The sequence below is a fragment of the Chiloscyllium punctatum genome, chromosome 6 (assembly GCF_047496795.1).
Source record: "Chiloscyllium punctatum isolate Juve2018m chromosome 6, sChiPun1.3, whole genome shotgun sequence".
Taxonomy (NCBI): domain Eukaryota; kingdom Metazoa; phylum Chordata; class Chondrichthyes; order Orectolobiformes; family Hemiscylliidae; genus Chiloscyllium; species Chiloscyllium punctatum.
In genome coordinates this window covers 74,409,327-74,433,952 of record NC_092744.1, presented here as the reverse complement: position 1 = coordinate 74,433,952, position 24,626 = coordinate 74,409,327, and the positions used below count along the sequence as shown (strand labels likewise).

At 41.9% G+C, this 24,626-nt stretch overlaps 1 protein-coding gene across 2 annotated transcripts in view; it reads left to right on the top strand.

The window, feature by feature from the left end:
* LOC140479074 (rho guanine nucleotide exchange factor 4-like) overlaps positions 1-24,626 on the top strand; it is a 474,075-nt gene that overhangs the window by 56,488 nt on the left and 392,961 nt on the right. For both annotated transcript variants that reach the window (XM_072572907.1, XM_072572906.1), the window contains exon 2: positions 11,482-11,517. In XM_072572907.1, the coding sequence (XP_072429008.1) occupies positions 11,482-11,517 (36 nt within the window). The remainder of the gene's footprint in view (positions 1-11,481; positions 11,518-24,626) is intronic.

Here is a 24,626-nt window from a genome sequence, read left to right as displayed (position 1 = left end):
TATTGATAGAAGTACAGGAGAATAAGTTGTGATTGGAGATCCAAGATGATGGCAATCTAGCACTGTTGAGCTCTGCACCATAACCTAGGCAAGGTAGTGTACTTACTGTTTTCCTCCCCCTTTTTTTCTGGCAATTGTGGCAAAAATCAGCAGTCTTAGGTCTCCATAATTGTTGTCTATTAGTTTTGTTGATCAGGGAAGGTGACTGAGGGAAAAGGGCCACGTGGATCGCAATAAACAAAGCCCGTGCCCGCGGCTGCAGCGTCTGCCTCTGCGAATGTTACCTGCACAACACACCCTGGTCTCAGAGTTTATGAAACTCTGAGAGAAGATAGAATCAGCAATGGAGGAGACCCGGACCAGGCTGGAACTGACCTCAGCCACACTGCAAAAGCATAAGCAGGGGATCCAGTGTCTCTGGCAGTAAGTGGAGGAGGTTGAGCAACAGACTGTGGCGTCGGAGACTGCAGCAGAATCCTCAGCGGATTGGGACCAGGCCCCGGAGAAGCAGGTATGGGCCTTAGTAGAGCAGGTCAACGACCTTGAAAATCAAGGCCGTCGGAAGAACATCCGTCTGATCAGGTGGCTGGAACGGGAGGAAGAAGGCCAGCTAGCCAGCTTTATGGAGCAATGGCTCCTGCAGTTTGCCGGGCTGGAGGTCGAAGCAGGCCGGGTGCGAGTCGAGTAGTCCTACCGGGTCACAGTACGCAGACCTGGATCAGACCAGCACCCCCCACCCAGTCCCAGTGCACTAGACTCTAGCACTACAGAAATAAGCAAATGGTGTTGGAAGCTTCCAGAGCACTGGGGAAGGATCAACAGACCCTGATAAACAAGGGATCAAAAATTATGTATTTCCAAGTCTTTTCTGTGGTTGTGATCTGCAAGTGGAAGGCCTTTGAAGAGGTAAAGAAGAGGCTGAGAGACTTGAATATTCAGTACTCTGTAAGGTATCCGGCAGAGCTATGTTTCATCCATGGCAGGTCCCTGTATAATTTTGACTCATCAGCAGTATTTCTGGACACTTGAAAATAGACTGGCTCGTTCAAGTATTATGGACAATAGTGTTTTCTTTGTTTTCAATGTGGTTTACCTGGTTTTGGTCTTTTAACATGTAGGGGTCTTAGTTTCTCTTCTTTCTCCCATCCCATTGTCTTTTTTCTAGTATTCTGTTTTTTTTTCTTCTCTCCCTTGCTCTGGGGTGTGGGGGAGGGTTAGTTTTTTTTAGCAGTACTGATTGGGGTCAAAGTATGGGTGAGATGGGTCGAATGCCCACTTCTAATTTTCTTGTTATAAGATACTTTTTTAACTTTGCTTTGTCTGGGTTTGAGGTGCTACTTCAGCTGGAAGGAGCCATGGAGGGGTTCGTGAGTAGTGTGAATGCCCCCTGTGGCCAAAGGGGAAAACCTCCTCTTATTTGTTTTGTGTTGGTTTATTGTAGAAGTAGTTATTAGAAGTTTTGCTTTGGTGATTTTTGTAGTTGTATTTTCTAGTTTATATGAATCTTTTACTGTTTTCACTCAGTGTGTTATGAGTAGGATTCTACCTCTTGGGGGATCATGGTCTGTCTCAGGCAGCTATGGCTAATTGTTTGTTTAAATGGTGCACCTGGAATACTAAGGGGAGTCATTTTCTGATTAAGAGAAAGAAGATACTTTCAAGCCTTAGAAAAGAAAGGGTCAATGTTTCTTGCAGCAGGGCTACATGTTTAGGCGATAAGGAACATTTAAAGTTACAGCAGGGATGGTTCGGCCGAGTGTTTTTCTTGTCCTTTAATTAGAAAAGCAGATGAGTAGCTACACTCATCTAGAAGAATCTCCCATTTTGGCTGTTAGATCAATTCAAGGATGAATGTGGACGGTTTGCGATCCTCAAAGCTTCAATACATAGAGAGGAGTACAGGATTTTGAATGTATATTGCCCCCCCCGGCGCACCCCCTCAAATTTTTAATGGACGCACTTCTCAGGTTGATGGCCCCTAGAAAGTGCCATACGATAATAGGGGGAGACTTTAATCATCTTATGGACCCCAAGGTAGACAGAATGCCCAGGGGTCTCACAGGCATATCCCCGCAATGCAGACAATTGGTGGACCTGAGTGGGGAGTTGGGGCTGGTGGGCATGTGGAGATGTCTTTACCCTGAAGGTAGGGACCTTACCTGCTTCTCTAACCCACACAAGTGCCACACTAGGATTGACATGGTTTTTGCTCCACTGGCATTTTTGGATTTGGTGCTGTCCTGTAGAATTGGGAAAATAACCATTTCTGATCATGCAGCAGTGCATCTGGATGTTAATGCCAAAGGCAATGGGACAGGCTGGCGGCGTTTTCGCATGGATCCTTTCCTTCCTCCTGAAGGATAGTAAGTTTACTGAGTATTTTTCGCGGGAATTTAAAATTTTTTTGGATATTAATTCTGGTCCAGCCAGTAACCCATCGGTGCTCTGGGAGACTGCAAGACTGATGCAAAGGGTTTGATTATTTCTTACTTGGCGACCCATAAGAGGCAGAGGAGAAAACAGCAGCGTATGCTCGAGGCCCAGTTGAAGGCAGCAAAGACGACAAACTGTGATCAAGTTGCAGTGGATTACAGCCCTCAGGGCTGCTCCAAACTCTGCACTCACCCAAACAACAAAGAGGAAGATCTCCTTTGTGAAACAGAAGTTATTTGACATGGTGATAAGCCAAGTAGATACCTGTCATATCTGGCCAGGAAGGAGAGTGCCCCTAATCTGTCACATCCATCAGAGACTGTGCTGGTACTCTCACTTGTGATTCCCAAAAGGTTAACGTGGCATTTAGGAAATTCTATTCTGTGTTGTACCAGTCGCAGGGCTGTGAGGACAGGTTGGTGAAGCTGGAGACTTTTTTTTAAGATTTTGGATCTCCCTGGTGTAACTTCAGAGCAGGCATCTCTTTTAAATGTCCCTCTGACAATCCAAGAGGAACAGGAGGCAATGAAGCAGCTCCAGAGCGGTAAAGTGCCTGGTCCAGGAATTGGATTTCAGAGTGAGTTTTATAAGGAGTTTATAAAAATGTTGGCCGGGCCAATGTTGGAGATGTACAATTATTCGTACAGTCAGAACTGCCTCCCATCCTCTCTGAGAGAAGCAAGTATCTCTCTTGAGAACTAGAGCAGGAAAGCCCAGAGGATTGTGCTTCATACAGGCCCAAATCACTATTAAACTTGGATTTCAAATTTTGTCGAAAATGCTGGCTTTGAGGTTGGAGAAGGTCTCACCCTCCATTGTAAAGGAGGATCAAACAGGTTTTATTAAGACTACAGGTCCTCTAACAACATTAGAAGAGTATTGAATATGGTCCAGGTATGCCAGCAAGGGTTTATTCCAGGCTTGCTAGTCTCCCTGGATGCAGAGAAAGTGTTTGACCGGGTGGAGTGACCATACCTCTTTAATGTCCTGGAACGGTTTGGTCTTTGGCGGGGGAGGGATCTTCGCCAGGTGGGTGCACCGCTGCTGTTTACATTAGTGATTGAGCCGTTGGCAAAGGTTATCTGGAGGGACCACAATATAGATGCTCCGGAGGTGGGATCGGGGGGCATAAAATTACCCTTTATACAGATGACGTTCTTTTTCTAACTAATCTGACAATTTCTGTGCCCTGTTTAATACAAGTTATTAATTTATTTGGTTCTTTCTCAGGTTATAAAATCAATTTTATAAAGTTGGAGGACTTGGCTGTGGAGTGTTTTGTCGGACTACCAGATCTTTGTGGGCGGCACGGTGGCACAGTGGTTAGCACTGTTGCCTCGCAGCGCCGGAGACCCGGGTTCAATTCCCGCCTCAGGCGACTGACTGTGTGGAGTTTGCACGTTCTCCCCGTGTCTGCATGGGTTTCCTCCGGGTGCTCCGGTTTCCTCCCACAGTCCAAAGATGTGCAGGTCAGGTGAATTGGCCATGCTAAATTGCCCGTAGTGTTAGGTAAGGGGTAGATGTAGATGTAGGGGTATGGGTGGGTTACGCTTCGGCGGGCCGGTGTGGACTTGTTGGGCCGGAGGGCCTGTTTCCACACTGTAAGTAATCTAATCTAATCTTGGGGCTGGAATCTGATTCCCTTTCAGGTGGACACAGGGAGGTTGCCTGTATTTAGGCATTTTTATTGTTCCAGCCTTTGATCAATTATACAAAGTTCATTTTGTGCAGTTGCGAGAGAAGATAAGACGGGACCTTCAGCACTGAGAGGCGCTTCCGATATCGTGGTTGGATAGAAAAGTTCTGGTTAAAATGAATGTTATTCCTTGTTTATTATATCCCAGTCAAATGCTCCCTTTGAAGCACTATGGAGGCTTAACAGTTGGCTCAGTTCATTCGTCTGGCATCACAGGCAATCCCTTATTAAGCTTACTAAATTGCAGCTTCTGCAGGGGTTGGGAGATGTGGACTTTCCAGATTTTATGAAATATCAATTAAATTCCCTATTATCCTATGAGAGGGTGTTGGTGGAGAGTTGTTTTTCAGACCAGAGGCATGTGACCAGTGGAGTGCCACAACGATTGGTACTGGGTCCACTACTTTTTATCATTTATTTAAATGATCTGGATGTGAGCATAAGAGGTGTAGCTAGTAAGTTTGCAGATGACACCAAAATTGCAGGTTAGTGGACAGCGAAGAAGGTTACCTCAGATTACAACAGCATCTTGATCAGATGGGTCAATGGGCTGAGGAGTGGCAAATGGAGTTTAGTTTAGATAAAAGCGAGGCGGTGCATTTTGGGAAAGTAAATCAAAGCAGGACTTGTAAACTTAATGGTAAGATCCTAGGGAGTGTTGCTGAACAAAGAGACCTTGGAGTGCAGGTTCATAGCTCCTTGAAAGGGGAGTCGCAGGGAGATAGGATAGTGAAGAAGGCGTTTGGTATGCTTTCCTTTATTCGTTAGAGTATTGAGTACAGGAGTTGGGATGTCATGTTGCGGCTGTACAGTACTTTGGTTAGGCCACTGTTGCAATATTGCATGCAATTCTGGTCTCCTTCTTATCGGAAAGATGTTGTGAAACTTGAAAGGGTTCAGAAAAGATTTACAAGGATGTTGCCAGGGTTGGAGGATTTGAGCTATAGGTAGTGGTTGAATAGGCTGGGGCTGTTTTCCCTGGAGCGTTGGAGGCTGAGGGGTGACCTTATAGAGGTTTACAAAATTATGAGGGGTGTGGATGGGATAAATAGGCATAGTCTTTTCCCTGGTGTGGGGGAGTCCAGAACTAGAGGGCATAGGTTTAGAGGGGAAAGATATAAAAGAGACCTAAGGGGCAACTTTTTCATGCAGAGAGTGGTACATGTATGTAATGAGCTTTCAGAGGAAGTGGTGGAGACTAGTATGATTGCAACATTTAAAGGGCATCTGGATGGGTATATGAATAGGAAGGGTTTGGAGGAATATGGGCCAGATGCTGGCAGGTGGGTGTAGATTAGTTTGGGATATGTGGTCAGTATGGACGAGTTAGACCGAAGGGTCTGTTTCCATGCTGTACATCTCTGACTCTATGATTCTATGAGACTGATTGATTTGGCTTGCCAGGACCCAAGGTCAATTTGGCTAGACATTGAGGCCTCCCAGGCAAAATGCCCCCTCATAAAGTTGTTAATTATGGACAAGATGAGGACTGTCATGGAGCATTGCAGAAATCCGATTGTCCTTAACACATGGACAAAAAGCATGGACAGTGATGTGACAAAGCAAAGGCAATTTTATATAAAACTTCCCTTTTTCCTCCCAAAGTAGGAATGTCAGGATTTTGGCTCGGATCAATGGATTCTGGCTTTAGGTTCTGGGAGTCTAGAGGAGTTTCCTGTTTAGGAAACTTATTTGAAGGGGAGGTCATGAGGTCTTTTGATCAGCTGAGCCAGAAATATGAACTGTCTTGTAGGAACCTCTTTTTCGTTATTTTCCAATTAAGGACTCAATACAGAAAACAACTGCATTATTGGTTAATCCCTATAATCTGATGTGGCAAGGAGAATACTTTGGTCCACAGATACTCTCTCAATCAGTACCCTCTACCATTTATTAGGAGGTAGTGTCTCGAAGGACATTGAGTGGCTGTGCAGGATCTGGACTCAGGAATTGAGGGTGGAGATCTCGTCTGAGGCACGGGAGGACATTTGGGAGAACGTGAGGAAGATTTAAATTTGTAATAGGATGCAGGCTATGCAACTGGACACAGGGCTTATTTGGCACTGGAGTGGCTTGCGAAATTTAAGAAAGCAGTGTCTCCAATGTGTCTTCAAATGTAAAAGAGATTTTGGTACTCTTACTCATTGCTTATGGTCATATCACAGGCTGTGTAATGTTGAGGACTATAGCAAGTGTATTGGAAGAGGTCTTGGGAACTGAAGACAAGGTAGATCTGGTGTCCCTTCTCTTGGGTCTGCTGAATTTGCGCATGTGAAGAAACTGTTTAATGTTCTCTCATATTGTGCAAGGAAGAACATTCTGACGAGCTCGATATCGGAAAATTCCTTCGGATTTCCGGGGTGGCGTCAGTTAGTTATGGAGCACATCCCCCTAGATTTCCTCTCTAGTATGGTGCACCAGAAAACTGAACTCTTTTACAGGATATGGCAGCCCTTTTTTAAACTATATTGACACAGACTTGCCAGCTATATTGATTAGGGCCTTTGTGTAGCTGTGAGGGATGTGTCTGGTGGGCTGGGGGCCCCTGAGAGGAAGAATTCTGAATAAATATGGATATACCAACTCATGCTCCCAGTGATGGGGAGCTTCGGTGGGGTTGCACTGAGTGTTGTAAATTAATTTAAGTTGATTTACCTTGGTTCAATCCAATTTAATTTAGTTTACTTTGTTTAATTACTTATTGAATTGTAGGATGGGTTGATTTTTAAAATTTCTTTGTCTTTTAAATTATTTGTGGAGTAGCGTAGTATATTGTTACAAGATTGTTATACTATTTTGTAGTAATTGTATAACTTTATAAAGAAAATTCAATCTTTTTTCAATAAAAATATTTATTTAAAAAAAAGTTGTGATTAACATACCAAAGGTGCCTCAACTTATGTAGAGTCCAGTTTTATTTACAGCACCATAGGCACTGGGAAGAGAGCTGACTCCGAGATAATGTTTTAAGAAACTACAGGATCAGATTTGGAGACTGGTGACTTATGGAAGGGGAAAATCAATGATTAAGTTGAGAAAAAACTTTACCTTAACCAGCAATAGGAAAACTCTGGAAAATTATATCTCAATTCTCATCATGACGAGCCAATGCCAAGGATTTATTAGCAGTGAACCAACTTTGACTATGCAGAGTGTGATGCATGTATGGAGTGAGCTGCCAGAGGTAGTGGTGGAGGCTAGTACAACTGCAACGTTTAAAAGGATCTGGATGGGTATATGAATAGTAAGGGTTTGGAGGGATAGGGGCCAGGTGCTGGCAGGTGGGATTAGATTCAGTTGGGATATCTGGTTGGCACGGACAGGTTGGACTGAAGGGTCTGTTTCCGTGCTGTACATCTCTATGACTCTATGACTGAAATGACTGCAGATCATAAGAGGCACTGCAGATAAGATTGTTGTTTCGGAGGGAGGTAGCACCTGATTCAGTAGACCTGCCTTGGTAGAATGTGCAGGGTCAGAACCAAATTATAAGGCCAGGGAGGGATGGGGTAGAGGAGGTACAGCATAGATTGGGGCCCGCTGCTTTGGGAGCAAATTGAATGTGACCGCATAGAGGCTGCTGAGTGCTGAAGAGGGCAGGTGGGAAGGCTTACTTTGGTTCTCAAGTCAATGTCCCAGAGGTTTGGTTAAATTCACCTTGCTATGCACACTTAGCTGAGATCACATGTACTTGAGAGGATTATGTGGGTAGAAGTTTGTTGACACAACTGGACACTACATTGAGTTTGCTTGGTTGACACCTTTTGTGTTTTTACAGTCAGGGAAAAGTTGAAGGAAGGTTGAAGTTGTAATATGTTATCCCTTCTGTAATTACTTTGTTTGTTGGCACAGGATTAAAAGGTGTTAAATGCTTAAAGATTCAAATATTATTGATATTTCTAAGGGTCTGTTTGATTAACACTTTGATAGTGTTATAGTTATTTTCTAAGGATAGCAAATGGGTGGTTTTTCTAAGCAGTTTCATGCATATTATTGTTATTGGAGGATTCATTGATTCTCTGAAGTGTTAATTGAATAGCTTGGACACAGATGTCCATTAGTTGGCGTAGAGTATGAAGAACAATTATGGTTAAGAAAAATGAATTGCCAAGGGTAGTATAGTGGGTCATGGGCATGAGAGGAGGTAAGCATTGGCAGAGAGTAGTTATGATGGCATGGGCAAGGCCTTCTGAACTTGCCTTTCACAGTGGTTCCAAAATCTAGAGCACAGTTCATGATTCCTTTAAAAACCATGAGTTTTGTCATGGGGAATCAGATTCAACTCTGTGAAAATTGCAAGGGCTAGAAGATTCTAAAGCCGAAGATGGAGTGGAGAGGTTCACAGAGCTGTGTGAGGGATTGCTATTCACATCCTCATCTTACATCAGCAAATATTGGAGCCACAGGAATGGGACCAGGTGTCCTAGAACATTGGTAAGGCTATGCCGTCCCTCTAGCCTGTCTTCCAGCAGCTATATGCAACCTTGTTTGTACTTGTATTTTAGGTGGGTGGCACGGTGGCACAGTGGTTAGCACTGCTGCCTCACAGCACCAGAGGCCTGGGTTCAATTCCTGCCTCAGGCAACAGTCTGTGTGGAGTTTGCACATTCTCCCCGTGTGTGCGTGGGTTTCCTCCAGGTGTTCCAGTTTCCTCCCACAATCCAAAAATGTGCAGGTTAGGTGAATTGGCCATGCTAAATTGCCCATAGTGTTAGGTGAAGGGGTAAATGTGGGCGAATGGGTCTGGGTGGATTGCTGTACGGAGGGTTGGTGTGGGCTTGTTGGGCCGAAGGGCCTGTTTCCACACTGTAAGTAATCTAATCTAATCTGTCATTGAATTATCTCTCTCTCTCTCTCTCTCTCTCTCTCTCTGAACAGTCAATTCTGCCTTCTGCCACTGTGTAATTAAACTTCTGACATTTTTGACTATCACGCCAACAGCCAACATCTAAAATATTTGTTTACTAGACTTGGGCATCACTGACTGGTTCAGTGTTTTCGAACCATCCTCAGTTGCTCAAGAAAAGACAATGGTGAGTCAACCTCTTGAACTTCTCCAGTTCAAGTGGATAGGAACACCTATAGTAAATACAGGAAGGGGGTTCCAGGCTGGAAAGACTGTCAGTTCTCTTTTTTTTAAACATTCTCACATTTGTTTGTAAAATAGGTGCAGAAGTATGCCATTCTCCTCCATTGTTCAATGTAACCCTGACTTTTGTTTGTGTTTTGTATTTGACATTCTCATCTACTTCTGATGACATTTGATTCCCTTGCCATCAAGAATCTACCTGTCTCTATATTAAAAACATTTAATAATCCTCATTCACAGCCTTCTGAGGCAGGGAGTCTCAACGTAAAATAACTGTCTTAGGAAAAATAATTCTCATCATCTCTGCCCTAAAGGATGCCTGATAATTCAGAAGCACAATGCGCCCTGGGTCTGGATGGACCTGTAAGAGAAAGCATCCTTCCCATGTCCACCTTGCTGATACAATTCATGGTCTTATACGCATCAAACAATTCACCCTCACTCTTCTTAAACTCCATTGGATACAAACTCAGCCTGTCCAACCTTTCCTCAAAAGACAAACTACTTATTCCATGTATCAATCCAGTAAACTATCTTCAAACTGCCTCTAATGAATTTAAGTCCCCCTTTCGATAAGCCCAAAAGTGCAACGGTATTCGAGGTGTGGTCTTACCAAATGCTCATATAACTGAAATATAGAATAGAAAAGAATCCCTACAGTGTGGAAACAGGCTCTTCAGCCCAACATGTCCACAATGACTGTCCAAAGAGTAACCTACCCAGACCCATTCCCCTACAACTACCCCAGACTAATACACCTAACCAACACATCCCTGAACATTATGGGCAATTGACCTAACCTGCACATCTTTGGATTGTGGGAGGAAACTGGAGTACCCGGAGGAAACCCACGCAGACATGGGGAGAATGTGCAAACTCCACACAGAGAGTCGCCTGAGGTGGGAATCGAACCCAGGTCCCTGGTGCTGTGAGGCAATAGTGCTAGCCACTGTGCTACCCCAAATATAATAAGCTTATTTTTATGTTCAATTCTTCTCATAATAGAAGGTAGTTTTCCATTAACATCCATGATTACATACCGTTCTTGCGTACCAACTTTTTGTGACTCTTACATGAGAACAATTATATGGCTCTATATCTCCCAATTCCACAGTTATTCTCCATTTAAGTAATACTCTGCTTTATCATTCTTTCTCCCAAAGTGAACAACTTACAATTATCTGGTTTAAAAAAACACTTTCCCAGCTTTAAAAATGGCAAGTCAGACAAGACCAGATAAAAATTGATTTTCCTTATCTTATTCAGTGAACATAAATTGTCTGTTCTCTGCGTTTGACCCTGACATGTCTGAGTCTAACCTAATTCCAGTTATTCACTGACAACAGCTGCTAGTTGTAAGACTTCTTTGTTTGGTGAGTGTTGTCTAAGTTGCCTAATTGCATGTTTTTCTTTTCCTGATATTTTCCTTCAACTGATCTGTTTACTACAAAAGCAGTTTCAACAGGACTCAAGCTTAGAAGCTGTCATTTCCAAGTGTCTGCTCCACTCAGTTGGTACCCTTTCCCTCTCTGAATTGGAAAACTGTGCATTAGAGTTCAATTTCAACTTGAGCTTAGGATTGGGGTCAGTACTGAACCAAGAGAGTGCTGCATTCCAGACATGCTGTGCTGAGATGAACTGTTAAACCAAGTTAGGGTGGATGTGAAAGGTCCCCTTGTATCATTTGAAGGAGATCTTCCTGGTACATGAAATTACATTTATTTTGTAACAGTGTACAAACATTTGCAGCTTTTTGCCTACGTAATGACAGCAATTGTATTTTGAGGTAATTCTGTGCATGTGGGATATGAGGTATTACTGAGGTATTACTGAGGTGACAGCCAGTACAGACTTTCCATTCCTGTACTGGATGATTTAAATCTTTTTTTCTCAGCATGTTTTCTCCCTCCTCAATATGCCTCCTTCAACTGTACCCAGCTATACAATTCAGCATCAGAACATTTTCTAGGTGATTTATAAAGACAAGTACTTTCTTTACAAGTTCTTGACCTACAAATGGCTTGTTTTTTTTTCATCTATTTTGTTGACAGAACCTTCAATGTTCCACTTCACTGTGGCTGAAGCCACCAAGCAAAGTTGTTTTTAATAATGGGGCTCTTCAAATCAACATAATTTGATTTGATTATAATTTATAATCAATATAATATAATTTATATAATCAATATAATAATTTTGAAGGCAATTTGAGATATGAATGCTTTATTATTTCTGAAAATTTAATACAGTGATTTTCTGCCCACAGCGAGCAATAGATAGGAACTCAAACCTTCAGCACCAGGTAAGAAGTCTTTTTTTTCTCCTTTGCCTCAGTGTTGAGAGTAAATGTGGTCTCATGGTATTCAAGTTCTCCTGTGTCAGCTTTGACCTATTCTACAAATGTATTTGCTTCGCTGTTGCTTGTGTTTATTAATCACTGTCTGGAAGAAGGACCGCTCCTGCTCAAGTATATAGTGATGAACATGATACAATTTGCCAAAAATTATTCAATCAAGAGGTAACAATTAGTGCATTGATTTAAAAACTACAAATTAATTGTTAATATAAAGGTTTGTTGTTGCCAGCAAAGAAAATAACTTAAAATGTAATATTTATATTGTACCAATCATGGGTGCTTAGCCAACTATTATAAAGGACACAATCACAGCATTGTTACAAAGTAGAAGGTGGCTATTTGGCCCATTACATTTGCGCCAACTCTCTGAATGAGCCATTATCACTTAACGCCATTTTTCCTGTTCCATTACCCTGCACATTATTTCTGTTAAAGTGATCACCAAATGCCTTCTCGATTACTTCGATTGAAACTGCCTCCATCATATTTGCAGGCAATGCAATCCAGACATGAATCACTCACTGTATGAAAAAGGTTTTCCTAGCATCATATTTACCTCTTTTGACAACTGGTTTAAATTGATGCCCTTTCGTTCCTGGTCAGTTCACAAACTCAACAGTTTCTCTCTATCTGTTCTGTCCAGTCCCTTCATGGTTTTGAAAGTGTCAAGCAAACTTCCATCGTTTTCTCCTCTCTGAGGAAAGCAGTACCAACTCCACTAATCCATTGATATCATTGAAGTTTCCCATCAGTGGAACCATTGCTGTAAACCCAATCTCACTTTCTTCATTGTATTCATATCTTCTTATTGTGTGGCACCTAGAACTGTACACTGTACTCTAGCTGAGTCTAACTAGCATCTTACACTACTAAGTTCCCTGCTTTTATACTGTCTATCATTGTTAATGAAGACTAGAATATTTAATGTTGTATTAAGAGCTCTTTCCACTTATTCTGCTACCTTTAATGACATGCACATATATGCCCAGGTCTCTTTCTTTCCTCCATGTCGTTTACAATAGTATCCTTTAATTTATCCTGTCAATCCATGTTCTTTCTCCCAAAATCTATCATCCTGCACTTCTCCTCATTGAACTTCATCTGCCACCTATTCACCCACTCCGCCAACTTGTCAGTATCCTTTCAAACTTCTGCACAGTCGTCCTCACAGGTAACAATGTTCCAGCTTTTGTGTTCTCTACAAAATTGAAAGCTAAACTGCTTAATGTTTTTAGTTATGCATTTGCGCTACTTCATTTCTGGAAAGAACTGTCAATTGTATGGAAATAGTTAATAATTGATTGGGTACAGCAATCACCATCCACTATGAGCTCATGGGAACTTGGGCAGAGTAAAGAAGATGCTTATAAGAGACAGATCTGAGGCAGTTGTGTTTTTAAAAGTTTCTGCAGTAACGTAGGTTATATTCTTGTCATTTGCAAATAGTTGCAATGTCGCAATATCATTCATCATGTTTACTTAACAAGATACTCCTAGTTAAACCAGCAAGATGGCTATCCCTATCCATGGGATACCACTTTGGGATTGAAGGGACGAACACACAATAGCATCAAGTACACACAGCCAGGGAACTGGGCTATTCCTGTTTTTCCTAAGAGTCATTTTGCATAAATGAAGTTGGTAAATACAGAGTCATTCTGTTTCATGGGAAGCTGATTAAAGAATAGCAACAAGTTCTATCAGTTCTCTTCCTGCTCCAGCCAGCATTCACCTTCAGCCAATGCTGATAGGCAGAGAATAAAAGGCATGGGACATGACTTTTAGCTTTCTACCAATAGTAGGGAAAAACACAGGTGACCTGTTTTATCTTAAGCTAATTGAGGCCTTTAAGTGTTCAAGTAACTGCTTAAAGACCTGGTCATGCTTGTGCTGGTGCTTTACTATCCAGGGAGATTCAAATATATTCTGGCAGCCTCTGGAGTGATGGGGATGCATCTGAGCACACATCCAGTTATTTAGCCAATTATTATCAAATCTATCATTTCTGGATATTAACCTACTTGCCAAAGGAATTTATCATTGTCCAATTCAACCTATTGAGGAATTAAAGAAGGCTCAAGAAAATCTATCTAACATTACTTTACTTTATTTATCCTTGATTACTTGCCATTTTGTCACATTCCCAGCAGTTCCAAAGCAGAGATTATATCCACCAGTGCTTATTCATCAATTCAATCACAGTCAGTTATCCAAATCTTTGTGAGGGAAGGAGAGAACAATTTAATCCCTATTTGCCTTTCATTACATTTGTACTAAAGCATTTCAGAGACCGTAAGTGACTTTGAAGTGCATTATAAACAAACATGATTAAAATTTCACACATCAAGATTTTTCACAGTTGCTGTGAACAGGTCCCTATGCAATGTTCCCCAATTAGTTGCAGTTCCAGATAATCTAAATGTTAAGCTCCCAGGTGAGGAGGGATGAACTGGCTGTCATTCTTTATTCACCCCCTCATTTGTTTGCAACAAGGTTAATTTAAGGAGCAGAATTTGGCTATTTGGCCCATTGAGTCTGTATCGCTATTCGATCATAGCTGATATGTTTCTCAACCCCATTCTCCTGCTTTCTGTCCATAGCTCTTGAATTCCCCTAACCAGTCAAGAACTTATCCATCTCTCTCTTAAATACACTCAATGATTTGGCCTCCGTAGCCTTGCGTAGCAATGAGTTCCATAGAGTGACACTCTCTGTCTGAATAAATTACGCCTCATTCTCAGTTCAAAATGATCGTCCCTTCACTTTGAGGCTGTGCCCTTAGGTCCTCGTCTCTCCTATTTGTGGAAGCATCTTTTCTACCTCCGCTCTATCCAGGCCTCTCCGCATCCTGTAAGTTTCAATGAGATCCTCCCTCATTCTTCTGAACTCCATTGAATACCGACTAAGAATCCTCACCTGCTCCTCGTATGACATTCCTTTCTTCTCAGGATCATTCTTGTGAACCTCCTGTGCATCCTCTAAAATGGAAGCACATTGTTCCTTAGAAACATGGCCCAAAATTGCTCACAATATTCCAACTGCAATCTGAACAGAATCTTATGTGGCATCAGCAGTGCATCTCTGCTCTTGTATTCCAGAACTCTTGAAATGAATGCCAATGTTACTAGTGCCTTCCTCACTCCCATTAGAACCCACAGGTTAACCTTAAGAGAAGCCTGAACTAGGACTCCAACGTTCTTTTGTGTTTGATTTCCAAAGCCTTTCCCATTTGAAAATAGTCTATGCCTCCATTCCTCCTGTTAAACTGCCTAACCTCAGACTATCCCACTTTATATTCTGTCTGCCATTTTATTGCCAACTTTCCTAGCCTGTCCATTTCCTTCTGCAGGCTCCCCACTTCTTCAACACTACCTGTCCCTCCACCTATCTTTGTGTCATCTGTAAACTTTGCAAAAATGCCTTCAGTTCCATCATCCAGATTGTTAACGTGTAACATGAATAGTTGTGGTCCCAACAGGATCCTCCAGAACTCCCCTTGTCACCAGATTCCATCCTGTAAAAGACCTCTTTATCCCTGATCTCTGCCTTCTGTCAGCCAGCCAATCCCCTATCACTACCAGTACATTGCCAATAACACCATGTGCTTACTTCGCAGCTTGCTGTGCGGTACCTTGTCAAATTCTCCTGGAAATCCAAATAGATCACGCTCACTGACTTCTTTATCTAACTTACTTGTTGCCACCTCAAACAATTCTAGCAGATTTGTCAGGCATGGCTTCCTCTTGACAAAGCTGTGCTGACTGCGCCCTAGTTTACCATGCACTTCCAAGTCAAGAGCAATTAGGGAGAGAATAGGACCCTTTCAAGATCAATTAGGTCATCTATATGTGGAGTCACGGAGATGGGAGAGATACTAAATGCATATTTATTGTCAGTTTTTACTGTGGAGAAAGAAATGATGGCTAGGGAACTCAGAAATAAATATTGATGTCTTAAAACCATGTCCACATTACAGAAAAGGTGGTGCTGGAAGTCTTAAACGCATAAAGGTGGATAAATCTCTGGGACCTGTTCAAGTGTATCCCAGGACATTGTGGGAAGTTAGGAAAGAAATTGCAGGGCCCCTAGCAGAGGTACTTGTATCATCTACAGCCATGGATTAAGTGCTGGAGGATTGAAGGGTAGCTAATGTTATGCCTTTGTTTAGAAAGGCTGCAAGGAGAAGACTGGAAACTATAGACTGGTGAGTCTGTCAACAGTGGGGGCTAAGTTGTTGAAGGGGATTCTGAAAGATAGGATTCAGAGTCATTTGGAGAGGTGAGGACTGACTAGGGATAGACAGCATGACTTTGTGCATGGGAAATCATGTCTCGCAAACTTGATTGAGTTTTTTGAGGATGTAATCAAAACAATTGATGAGCACAGAGCAATAGACTTTGTAGCCATGGACTTTAGTAAAGCTTTCTGCATGGTGGACTAATTAGTAAAGTTAGATCACATTGGATTCAGAGTGAGCTTGCCAATTGGATACAAAATTGGCTTGATGTTAGGAGACAGAGAGTGGAGGGTTGTTTTTTGGACTAGAGGCCTGTGACCAGCGGTGGTGGGTCAACTTTGTTTGTCACTTATATCAAAGATTTGGATGAGAACTTAGGAGGCAAGGTTAGTGAGTTTGTGGGTGACACCAAAATTGGTGGTATAGTCCACAGTGAAGAAGGTTTTCTAAGATTACAAAGGGACCTTGATCAATTGGGTCAGTGGGCTGAGGAGTGGCAGATGGAGTTTGATTTGGATAAATGCAAGGTCTTACATTTTGATAAAACAAGCAAGGTAGGACTTATCCAGTTAATGGTAGGGTTAGTGATGTTGAACAAAGTGACCTCAGGGTTCAGGTACATAGTTCTTTGCAAGTTGCACCACAGGTAGACAGAGTGGTTAAGAAAGTATTTAGCACACTTGACTTCATTGTACAGACCTTTAGGTACAGGAGTTGGGAAATCATGTTATTGTTGTACAGGACATTGGTGAGGCCACTTTTGGAATACTGTGTGCAGTTCTGGTCACCCTGCTATTGGAAGGATATTATTAAACTGGACAGGATTCAGAAAAGATTTACCAGATTGTTGCCGGGAATGGAGGATTTGAGTTATACGGAGAGGTTGGATAGGCTGGGACTTTTTTCACTGGAGTGTAGGAGGTTGAGGTGTTGCCTTTCAGAGATTTATAAAGTCATGAGGCGCATAGTTAAGGAGAATGGCAAAAGTCCTTTCCTTTGGGTGGAGGAGGTCAAAACTAGGGGGCGTAGTTTTGAGGTGAGAGGAAGAAAATTTAAAAGGAACCTGTTAAACCATTGAAAGAATATTTAATCCTGAGTCTACTCCACAATATCATTTTTGATAATATCCTCTAAAATTACCAACAACTGAGGTCAGGCTACACAACCTAAAGTCTCCTGTCTTTTGCCTTCCTCCCTTCTTAAACAGGAGTGTTACATTAGTCATTTTCCAGTCCTCTGGGGACCTTCCCTGACTCCAGTGAGTCCTGAAAAATCACCAGTGATGCCTCTACAACCTCCTCCTCTAACTCCTTCAGAACCCTGGGGTGTAGTTCATCCAGTCCAAGTGATTTATTGACCTTCACACCTTTCAGCTACTTCAACACTGTCTCCCTAGTGGTGGCCACGACATTCACCTCCACCCGCAGACTCTCCTGAAGTTGTGGTATGCTGCTCATGTCTTCCAATGTGAAAGCTGATGCGAAGTACTATTTAGTTCCTCCACCATTTCTTTGTTCCCCATTAGTACCTCTCCAGCCTCATTTTCCAATATCCACTCTTGCCTTTTTTTCCCTTTGCAGATGTTTTAAAAAAAACTCTTGTAATTGTCTTTTATGTTACTAGCTATCTTGCTCTCATATTTCATCTTCAGGGCCATTTTTCTTTTGCATTTTATTGTTTGCAAAGAGCAGATAATTGCTTGTTGGAACCCTTGAAGTGGAGGTTATTGGTAGCGTTGATGTTGGTAGTTGAACTGTTGGTTTCTCAATCCTTAGTTTTGCAGAGTGGTTGAAACCCTGCATTTCTGAATCCCTTTGACCATGATTGAATTCTAATATTCAGGGTGTGAGAATGTCCTGTTTCCTTTTATCTGTTTTGCAGCACTCTGAGTGAGAGCGGTATTCCTTTATCTGCAACACAGGTAAACAGGACTGTGATCTTCAGAGCACACTAATGCTTGAAGCAGATTAGTATAGATGAGAAAATCCACTAGGATATTGCAGTAGAGTTGAAACTGGCTTTTTAACCCCTGTACTTGTATATTCTTCAAAGGCAAAAACACAAAATGTGACTTAAGCTTTGGACAGAATCTGTAAAGTGTAGCTTGCTGTTGAGCAAGGCATCATCAGTGACTCACTTTCTTTGTTGCTACAAGAGATCACCAGTCCAGTCTGTTTTGATTTGCTTCTTCTCCCACTCCCCCCAGCCTCAAGGCCTGTTGTTTGAAGTTCCTTTTGCATTTGTGATATGCTGTGGATCTGTCTCTTCACATAATCGCCCAATGTATTGCCATTTTTAGTTGTATCAATCCTGTTTTTAAAAAAAAACTAATTTTGGAATTATACATTAAAAATGTCCGCATTACTTTGTTTCAATACAGGGATCAGAACCCCAGTGCTAACGTTAATGAGCAGTGAACCAGGTTTAAGTATGTATGGTATCGGTTAAGGTCCTTGGATGCAAAATTCAGTTCAGTAATGCTGTGGTTCAGTATTATCGAAGGCCAGTGCAGTGGAATTTAGTCTTTAAGTTCTGTGACCTCCTGACCGATTTATTTTTACAGGTCCGAAGGTCATTTTCAACACTGAACTTAAAGCACTGTTTAAAATAAGTCATGTGATCGATTTCTAATGTCCAGCAAGCTAGCTCGGGGAGATGATTGCTGAGGTTTTTGCTGACTTGAATTTTACAGTGGCCAGAGAAGGAGACAGAAGCAGGTTAATCTAAGATGAAGAGGCCTAACCACACTCCAAGCAGACAGTGCTAAGAAGTCCGAAGCTGTTTAGAAGTTAGTGGGAAGAAAGTTTTAGAAGCAAAAGGCTGTGGGGCTATCACAAAGGATGACATCTACAAGGCTGTTGAGTTTAGGGAGGGCAGTTTTCTAATTGTGAGCTGAGTAGCGGTGTTAAGTAGTGGTGTTAAGATTCACCAGCACACCTTTCAGATGGGACGCCTTTGACTTTATTTTGCTGCTGCAGAATGAATGGAAATGCTGTACACTGTATTGTTGGAGGGATTTGGAAAAAGTTGTTCGATTCTGAAGGGAGTCTTGCTGAACTTCTCCAACGAGGTCAGAGGAGTTTGGAGACTGACAGCACAAAGCTTACTGTCAGTAATGGGGTTGGTTGTCTCCTTTGCATGGCAATGTGGCAGAGACATGGAGCTGTATTATATATTCACCCATTAATACATTTGAAAATTGGGAGGATAGGGATCTTGTAAATTGCTTTATTCATTCATGGGATGAGGGTGTCACTGGCCAGACAGCATTTATTGCCCATCCCTAATTGCCTAGAGGGTAGTTAAGAGTCAACCACATTGCTGTTGGTCTGGAAATCCATGTTGGCCAGACCAGGTAAGGATGGCAGTTTCCTTCCCTAAACATTAGTGAACCAGATGGGTTTTTCCAACAATCGGAAGGTGAATAGTACATGTCTTTTTCCTAGGGTGGGGGATTTTAAGAAGGCATATTTTTGAGGTGAGAGGAGAAAGATTTTACAAAAGATATGAGTCACAACATTTTTACACTTAGTGGTTCATATGTGGAATGAATTTCCAGAAGAAGTTGTGGATGTGAATACAGTTACAACTTTTAAAAGACATTTTGATAAGTACATGAATAAGAAGTGTTTGGAAGGACATGGGCCACATGCAGGCAGGCAGGATTAGTTTAATTTGGGATTATGGTCCAAAGGGTTTTCGTACTGTATGACTCTGGATTAACAGTGCAGCGATAATATCACTCCGCCATTGTCTCCTTATTGAGTCTGTTCAGTAGCTGATTAATGATGTGTGACCATGCATAGAGTGTCGCGTTGGTGAATGTCAGATAGCCTTGAAGAGGCCATGACGGCTTTATCCTTTGGCATTCAGCCTGTTATGTTTGAGTCAAAATGATGAATCAGAGGCTGGTTGATTGGTTACAATAGCGGCTTGATCTACACAAGGTTCATGATCCCTCTCCACTACTTGAGCACACGTAGTGCCTGTCCGAGTGCTCCTAACAGTGCTACCCACCTGACTGCACTGAATACCTGGTGATATTCATTAGCGAAAGTTGCACATGACTTGCAGAATGATGTTGAGTCACTCTGAGACTTGATATCCTAAATTTGGATTGTATCAGCTTGGCATGAGCAGCAGCGGTTTGAGCTGGCTGACTGAAGGACACCAGCAAGGCTACTGCAAGCTTGTCTGTGGGGGGACAGTTGTCACATCCTGAGAGACAGAGCAGGTACCTGGCTGAAGCACAGGCTATTGGGCTTTGTACACACTCATAAAAAATTTCTCGCCTTGCCCTGTGCCTCTAGGCTTGTACCATCCTCTTTGTCCTTTGTATGACCCACTCCACCTTTACCAACTGCTTACTGTATATAAGCTGGGAGCAGATTTTTAGGTTTTCTTTTAAGTTGGCTACCATTTTGTTTTTATACTCTCTCCCTTTTCTAGTTTTATTTCCCTCTTCACTTCTCCTTAGAATTTAAACTTTCCCTCACCAAACTGATGAACCTGTGTGTGGATATTGAGGTGTAACTTATCCCTTTCTAATACGTGTCTTCTGTCCCAGAACTGGTCTCAATATTCCACGACTCTGAAGCAACCCCCTTGCACAATGTCTCAAGCCACAAATTGATCCTTCTTATCTTCATATTTACAACTCACCTGAAAGAAAGCTATCACCAACAGTGTGGCATTCCTCCAATGCCAAGGATTTAAAATGTCAACCCTGTGATTCGGAGGCAAGCATGCTGCCCACAGAGCCACTGCAGATCAAGTGAAGCACTTATTCATAAATCAACTTTTATCAATATTGTGAAAATTCCTTTGAAGTAACTTTGTCTGTTATTACCATTAAACAAAAGCAGTCTCCTATGGGAGAAACATTTAAACTTGTCATGAAGCTATAAAGCATAAATACGCATTCAAAAATTAAAATATGATAATCTTGTTTCATCCGTTGCACTTTTCAGGAGTCATGTATTGTCAATAAATTTGGAAGCCCTTTCGCGCATTTTCTCCCTCAACAGGGGTGTCTGTCTGGTTATGATTATAGCTTTAACAGTGTTGCTCAAAATAAATTGTAATCATGTGACCTTGAGCGACCTGATTGCATTTGGTGGGAGTTCTTTCCCACTGTCCTCAAACAATGGAACAGCTCCAGAAAGTCAATTGGGTGACCTGTACACAGGCATCTTAGAAAGGCATTAATGCCTCTATTTCTGGAACAGCTTGTTGATGGCTCAGATGGATTGTCAGACATTTGGTAAACAATCCATTCTCATACTGACTGTTGCAATGCGGTTGGTTTGGGGACCACCTGAATCTGCTTATATTCTTAGCACCAGAGTAGACTTACGAAAACACATTGAGCATCTACAAACATAATTGAAACAGTTTGTCGAATGCTTTTCAGTTGTCATAGCGACTTACCCATAGTTAAAAGCAGGTGTCTTAGTTATTCTTTTTCTCAAAATTATTAACCTATTCTCTGCTGCTCTTTTATAACACAACTTATAACCTTGAATATCATCCATCAGAGGATAATTTTATTTTAAGAGCTATTCTTGAGATTTTGTCAAGGGCTACTTTTTGATTTTCATGGGCTGCTTTTTTGGTCTCAGAGTTCCTTGTCATCTATGTAAACTCACTTATTAGGTGTTGCAGTCATGCAGTAACAACATTTTTGAAACTTATGTTGACATATGTGATGGTTGGAGTGGGTCAGAAGCAGAATTAGAGTTTATCAACTCTCAGTTAAACCTAAAACCGCCACACAGGAGGAAAAGATGAATTTTCCCAAGCACTGCATTATGCAAATTGGCACAAGACAATTGGCAGAAGCTAACAATTTTGTTTTCCACAATAACTGACACACATGTCCTCACATTGAAAGCCATCATCTCAGCAGAATTGTGAGGTCGCAGCCAATGTATTTCTGTCACATTTGCTGGGATGGGTCCCAGGTGATGTTCATTAACTTATTACGATATGGTAGGGTAGGAGGGTTGGTCTGGGTGGGATGCTCTTCAGAGAGTCGGTGTGGACTCAATGGGTCGAATGGCCTGCTTCCACAATGTAGGGTTCCATGGATTCTATTCTGGCTCCAGGCTGGATACCCCAAATTGTTATGCTTCCAGGTGCGAAAGGATCAACTGGCTCCCTTTCTTAATGCATTCCAGCTTCTCAGTTGGTTGCAATGGGTTGAATTAAAAAGGCTCTCCGTCCTTCTGAAAACCTTTCTTCCAGCTCAAATGGATTTATATTTTAAATGGAGCCAAATTATATAAGTGAGAAAAATTATAATGAAACTCGCATGCACACAGATTACAAATGAGAATTGAAATGTAAAAAAAAATTTTTTTTTCATTTATTCATTTTGTGAGATGTGGGTGTTGCTGGCTGGCCATTTATTGCTCATCCTTAGTTGCCCTCGAAAAGGTGGTGGGGAGTTCAAGATTTTGTGTGTGTGTGTGTGTGTGTCTCTCTCTCTCTACACCAAATATATAACGATTAGTCTCTGGGTTGTTCATGATGGATAGTAGTGAAACTTTGCAACTGTTGTATTGGGTGATACCAGTAGCATTGACATTCGCAGGGAACAGTCTATTTTGAGATTCTCGACTTTGTAGGTTAGTGGAAATTCTCTTGCCCTGCTTCTGTTCAATAGTGACTAGTTTCGAGCACTCGGAGCAAGGAATGACTTTTGTTTTTACCTGGAGTACAGGGGTATATAATGGCGATCCTCAAGCTGTGACTTTCACAGTACATTATTGCAAACCAGTATATCAGCCCAGTGACAATTGCAGATACAATCATTTTGGATCCTTTTTTGTATGTTCTTGGAAGGGTAAAACACAAATGTGTCCTTTAGCTAATGTGCATAGTCTGGAATATAACAGATCGGATAAAGTTTCTGAGAAGAGGTAATTAGGTTGCTTTACACTCTGCCTTTTAAAGTCTCTCTCTCTCTGTTTGAAGCTCCCTTGGCACAACAGAAGGTACAACATTCCAGGGTTCAGACAGGGAAACTTATAGCAGTGAGTGAATTCTATTCTCGGGCATTACATTATCAGTCAGGCTTGGCTTACAGACTTTGTCTTAAGTAAAAACACATTTTCCAAAATGCTCAGTATATCCACAAGTAGTTCAAAGGTCTGACTTGTTGTCATGGCTTACATACACAAACCTTTAACATTGCAGTTACCACCCTTTTTGCTACATATCAGATCTTAATCTCAGATGTGAATTTAATCAATGGTACCACTGTTCATTACAGTAGCATTCCATTATATTTTTTATCTATATAGTAGGTTCATGCCTTATGTAATTTTAAACAAGAGATTGCACAATAATTTCCAAGGAGTTCATTACCTCAGTGACTTCCCTGGTTAGCTGATAGATTTACTAATGCTCTCTCTCACCCTTTTGCCCCCTTACAGCCTCACTAATGAATCTATCACCAACAAAAATAGAAAAAAACGTTTGTGACTGGAGGGCCAACTCTGTCCATTCTACTTCTGTGGGTGAATGGTCACCCCTCGATTGAGTTTTCCAGGAATGTTCATAGTTTTCATTGATAAATCCACTCACTATCCCTGTGTATTTTGAGCTGTGTCACCTGCTAACAGTTACTTTGGCTTTGATTGAGTTATGTGCAAGTGCTAACAGGGAACAAAGAACACTACAGCACAGAATCAGGCCCTTCAGCCCACCAAGACCATGCCAGCACATGCTGTCTTTTTAATCTAAAAATCTTTTGCCTCTATCTGGTCCATATCTCTCTATTCCCTGCCTATTCATTTATCTATCAAGATACCACTTAAACGTTGCCATTGTATCTGTCTCTACCACCTCCTCTGGCAGCACATTAAAGTCATTTACCATCCTTTTTAAAAATAAATTGCCTCTCACATCTTTAAATTCACTCCCTTTTACCTTAGACCCACGTCCCCTTGTAATTGACAATTCTGCCCTGGGGAAAAAAAGATTCCGACTACCATTCCATCCAGATCTCATAATTTAGTGAATTTCCTATCAGGTTGCCCCCTCATCCTTCGATCAAGAGCTACAGTTAGTAAGTTTGCAGATGACACCAAAATGTGAGGTGTAGTGGACAGTGAAGAGGGTTACCTCTGATTACAACAGGATCTTGATCAGATGGGCCAATGGGCTGAGAAGTGGCAGATGGAGCTTAATTCAGATAAATGCGAGGTGCTGCATTTTGGGAAAGCAAATCTTAGCAGGACTTACACACTTAATGGTAAGGTCCTAGGGAGTGTTGCTGAACCTTGGAGTGCAGGTTCATAGCTCCTTGAAAGTGGAGTGGCAGGTAGATAGGATAGTGAAGAAGGCGTTTGGTATGCTTTCCTTTATAGGTCAGAGTATTGAGTACTGGAGTTGGGAGGTCATTTTGTGGCTGAACAGGACATTGGTTATATTATGTTGGAATTTTGCGTGCAATTCTGGTCTCCTTCCTATCGGAAAGATGTGAAACTTGAAAGGGTTCAGACAAGATTTACAAGGATGTTGGCAGGGTTGGAGGATTTGAGCTATAGGGAGAGGCTGAACAGGCTGGGGCTGCTTTCCCTAGAGTGTCAGTAGCTGAGGGGTGACCATATAGAGGTTTACAAAATGATGAGGGGCATGGATAGGATAAATAGACAAGGTCTTTTCCCTGGGATGGAACGAGAGGGCATAGGTTTAGGGCAAGAGGGGAAAGATGTAAAAGAGACATAAGGGGCAACTTTTTCACGCAGAGAGTGATACGTGTATGGAACGAGCAGCCAGAGGAAGCGGTGGAGGCTGGTACAATTGCAAC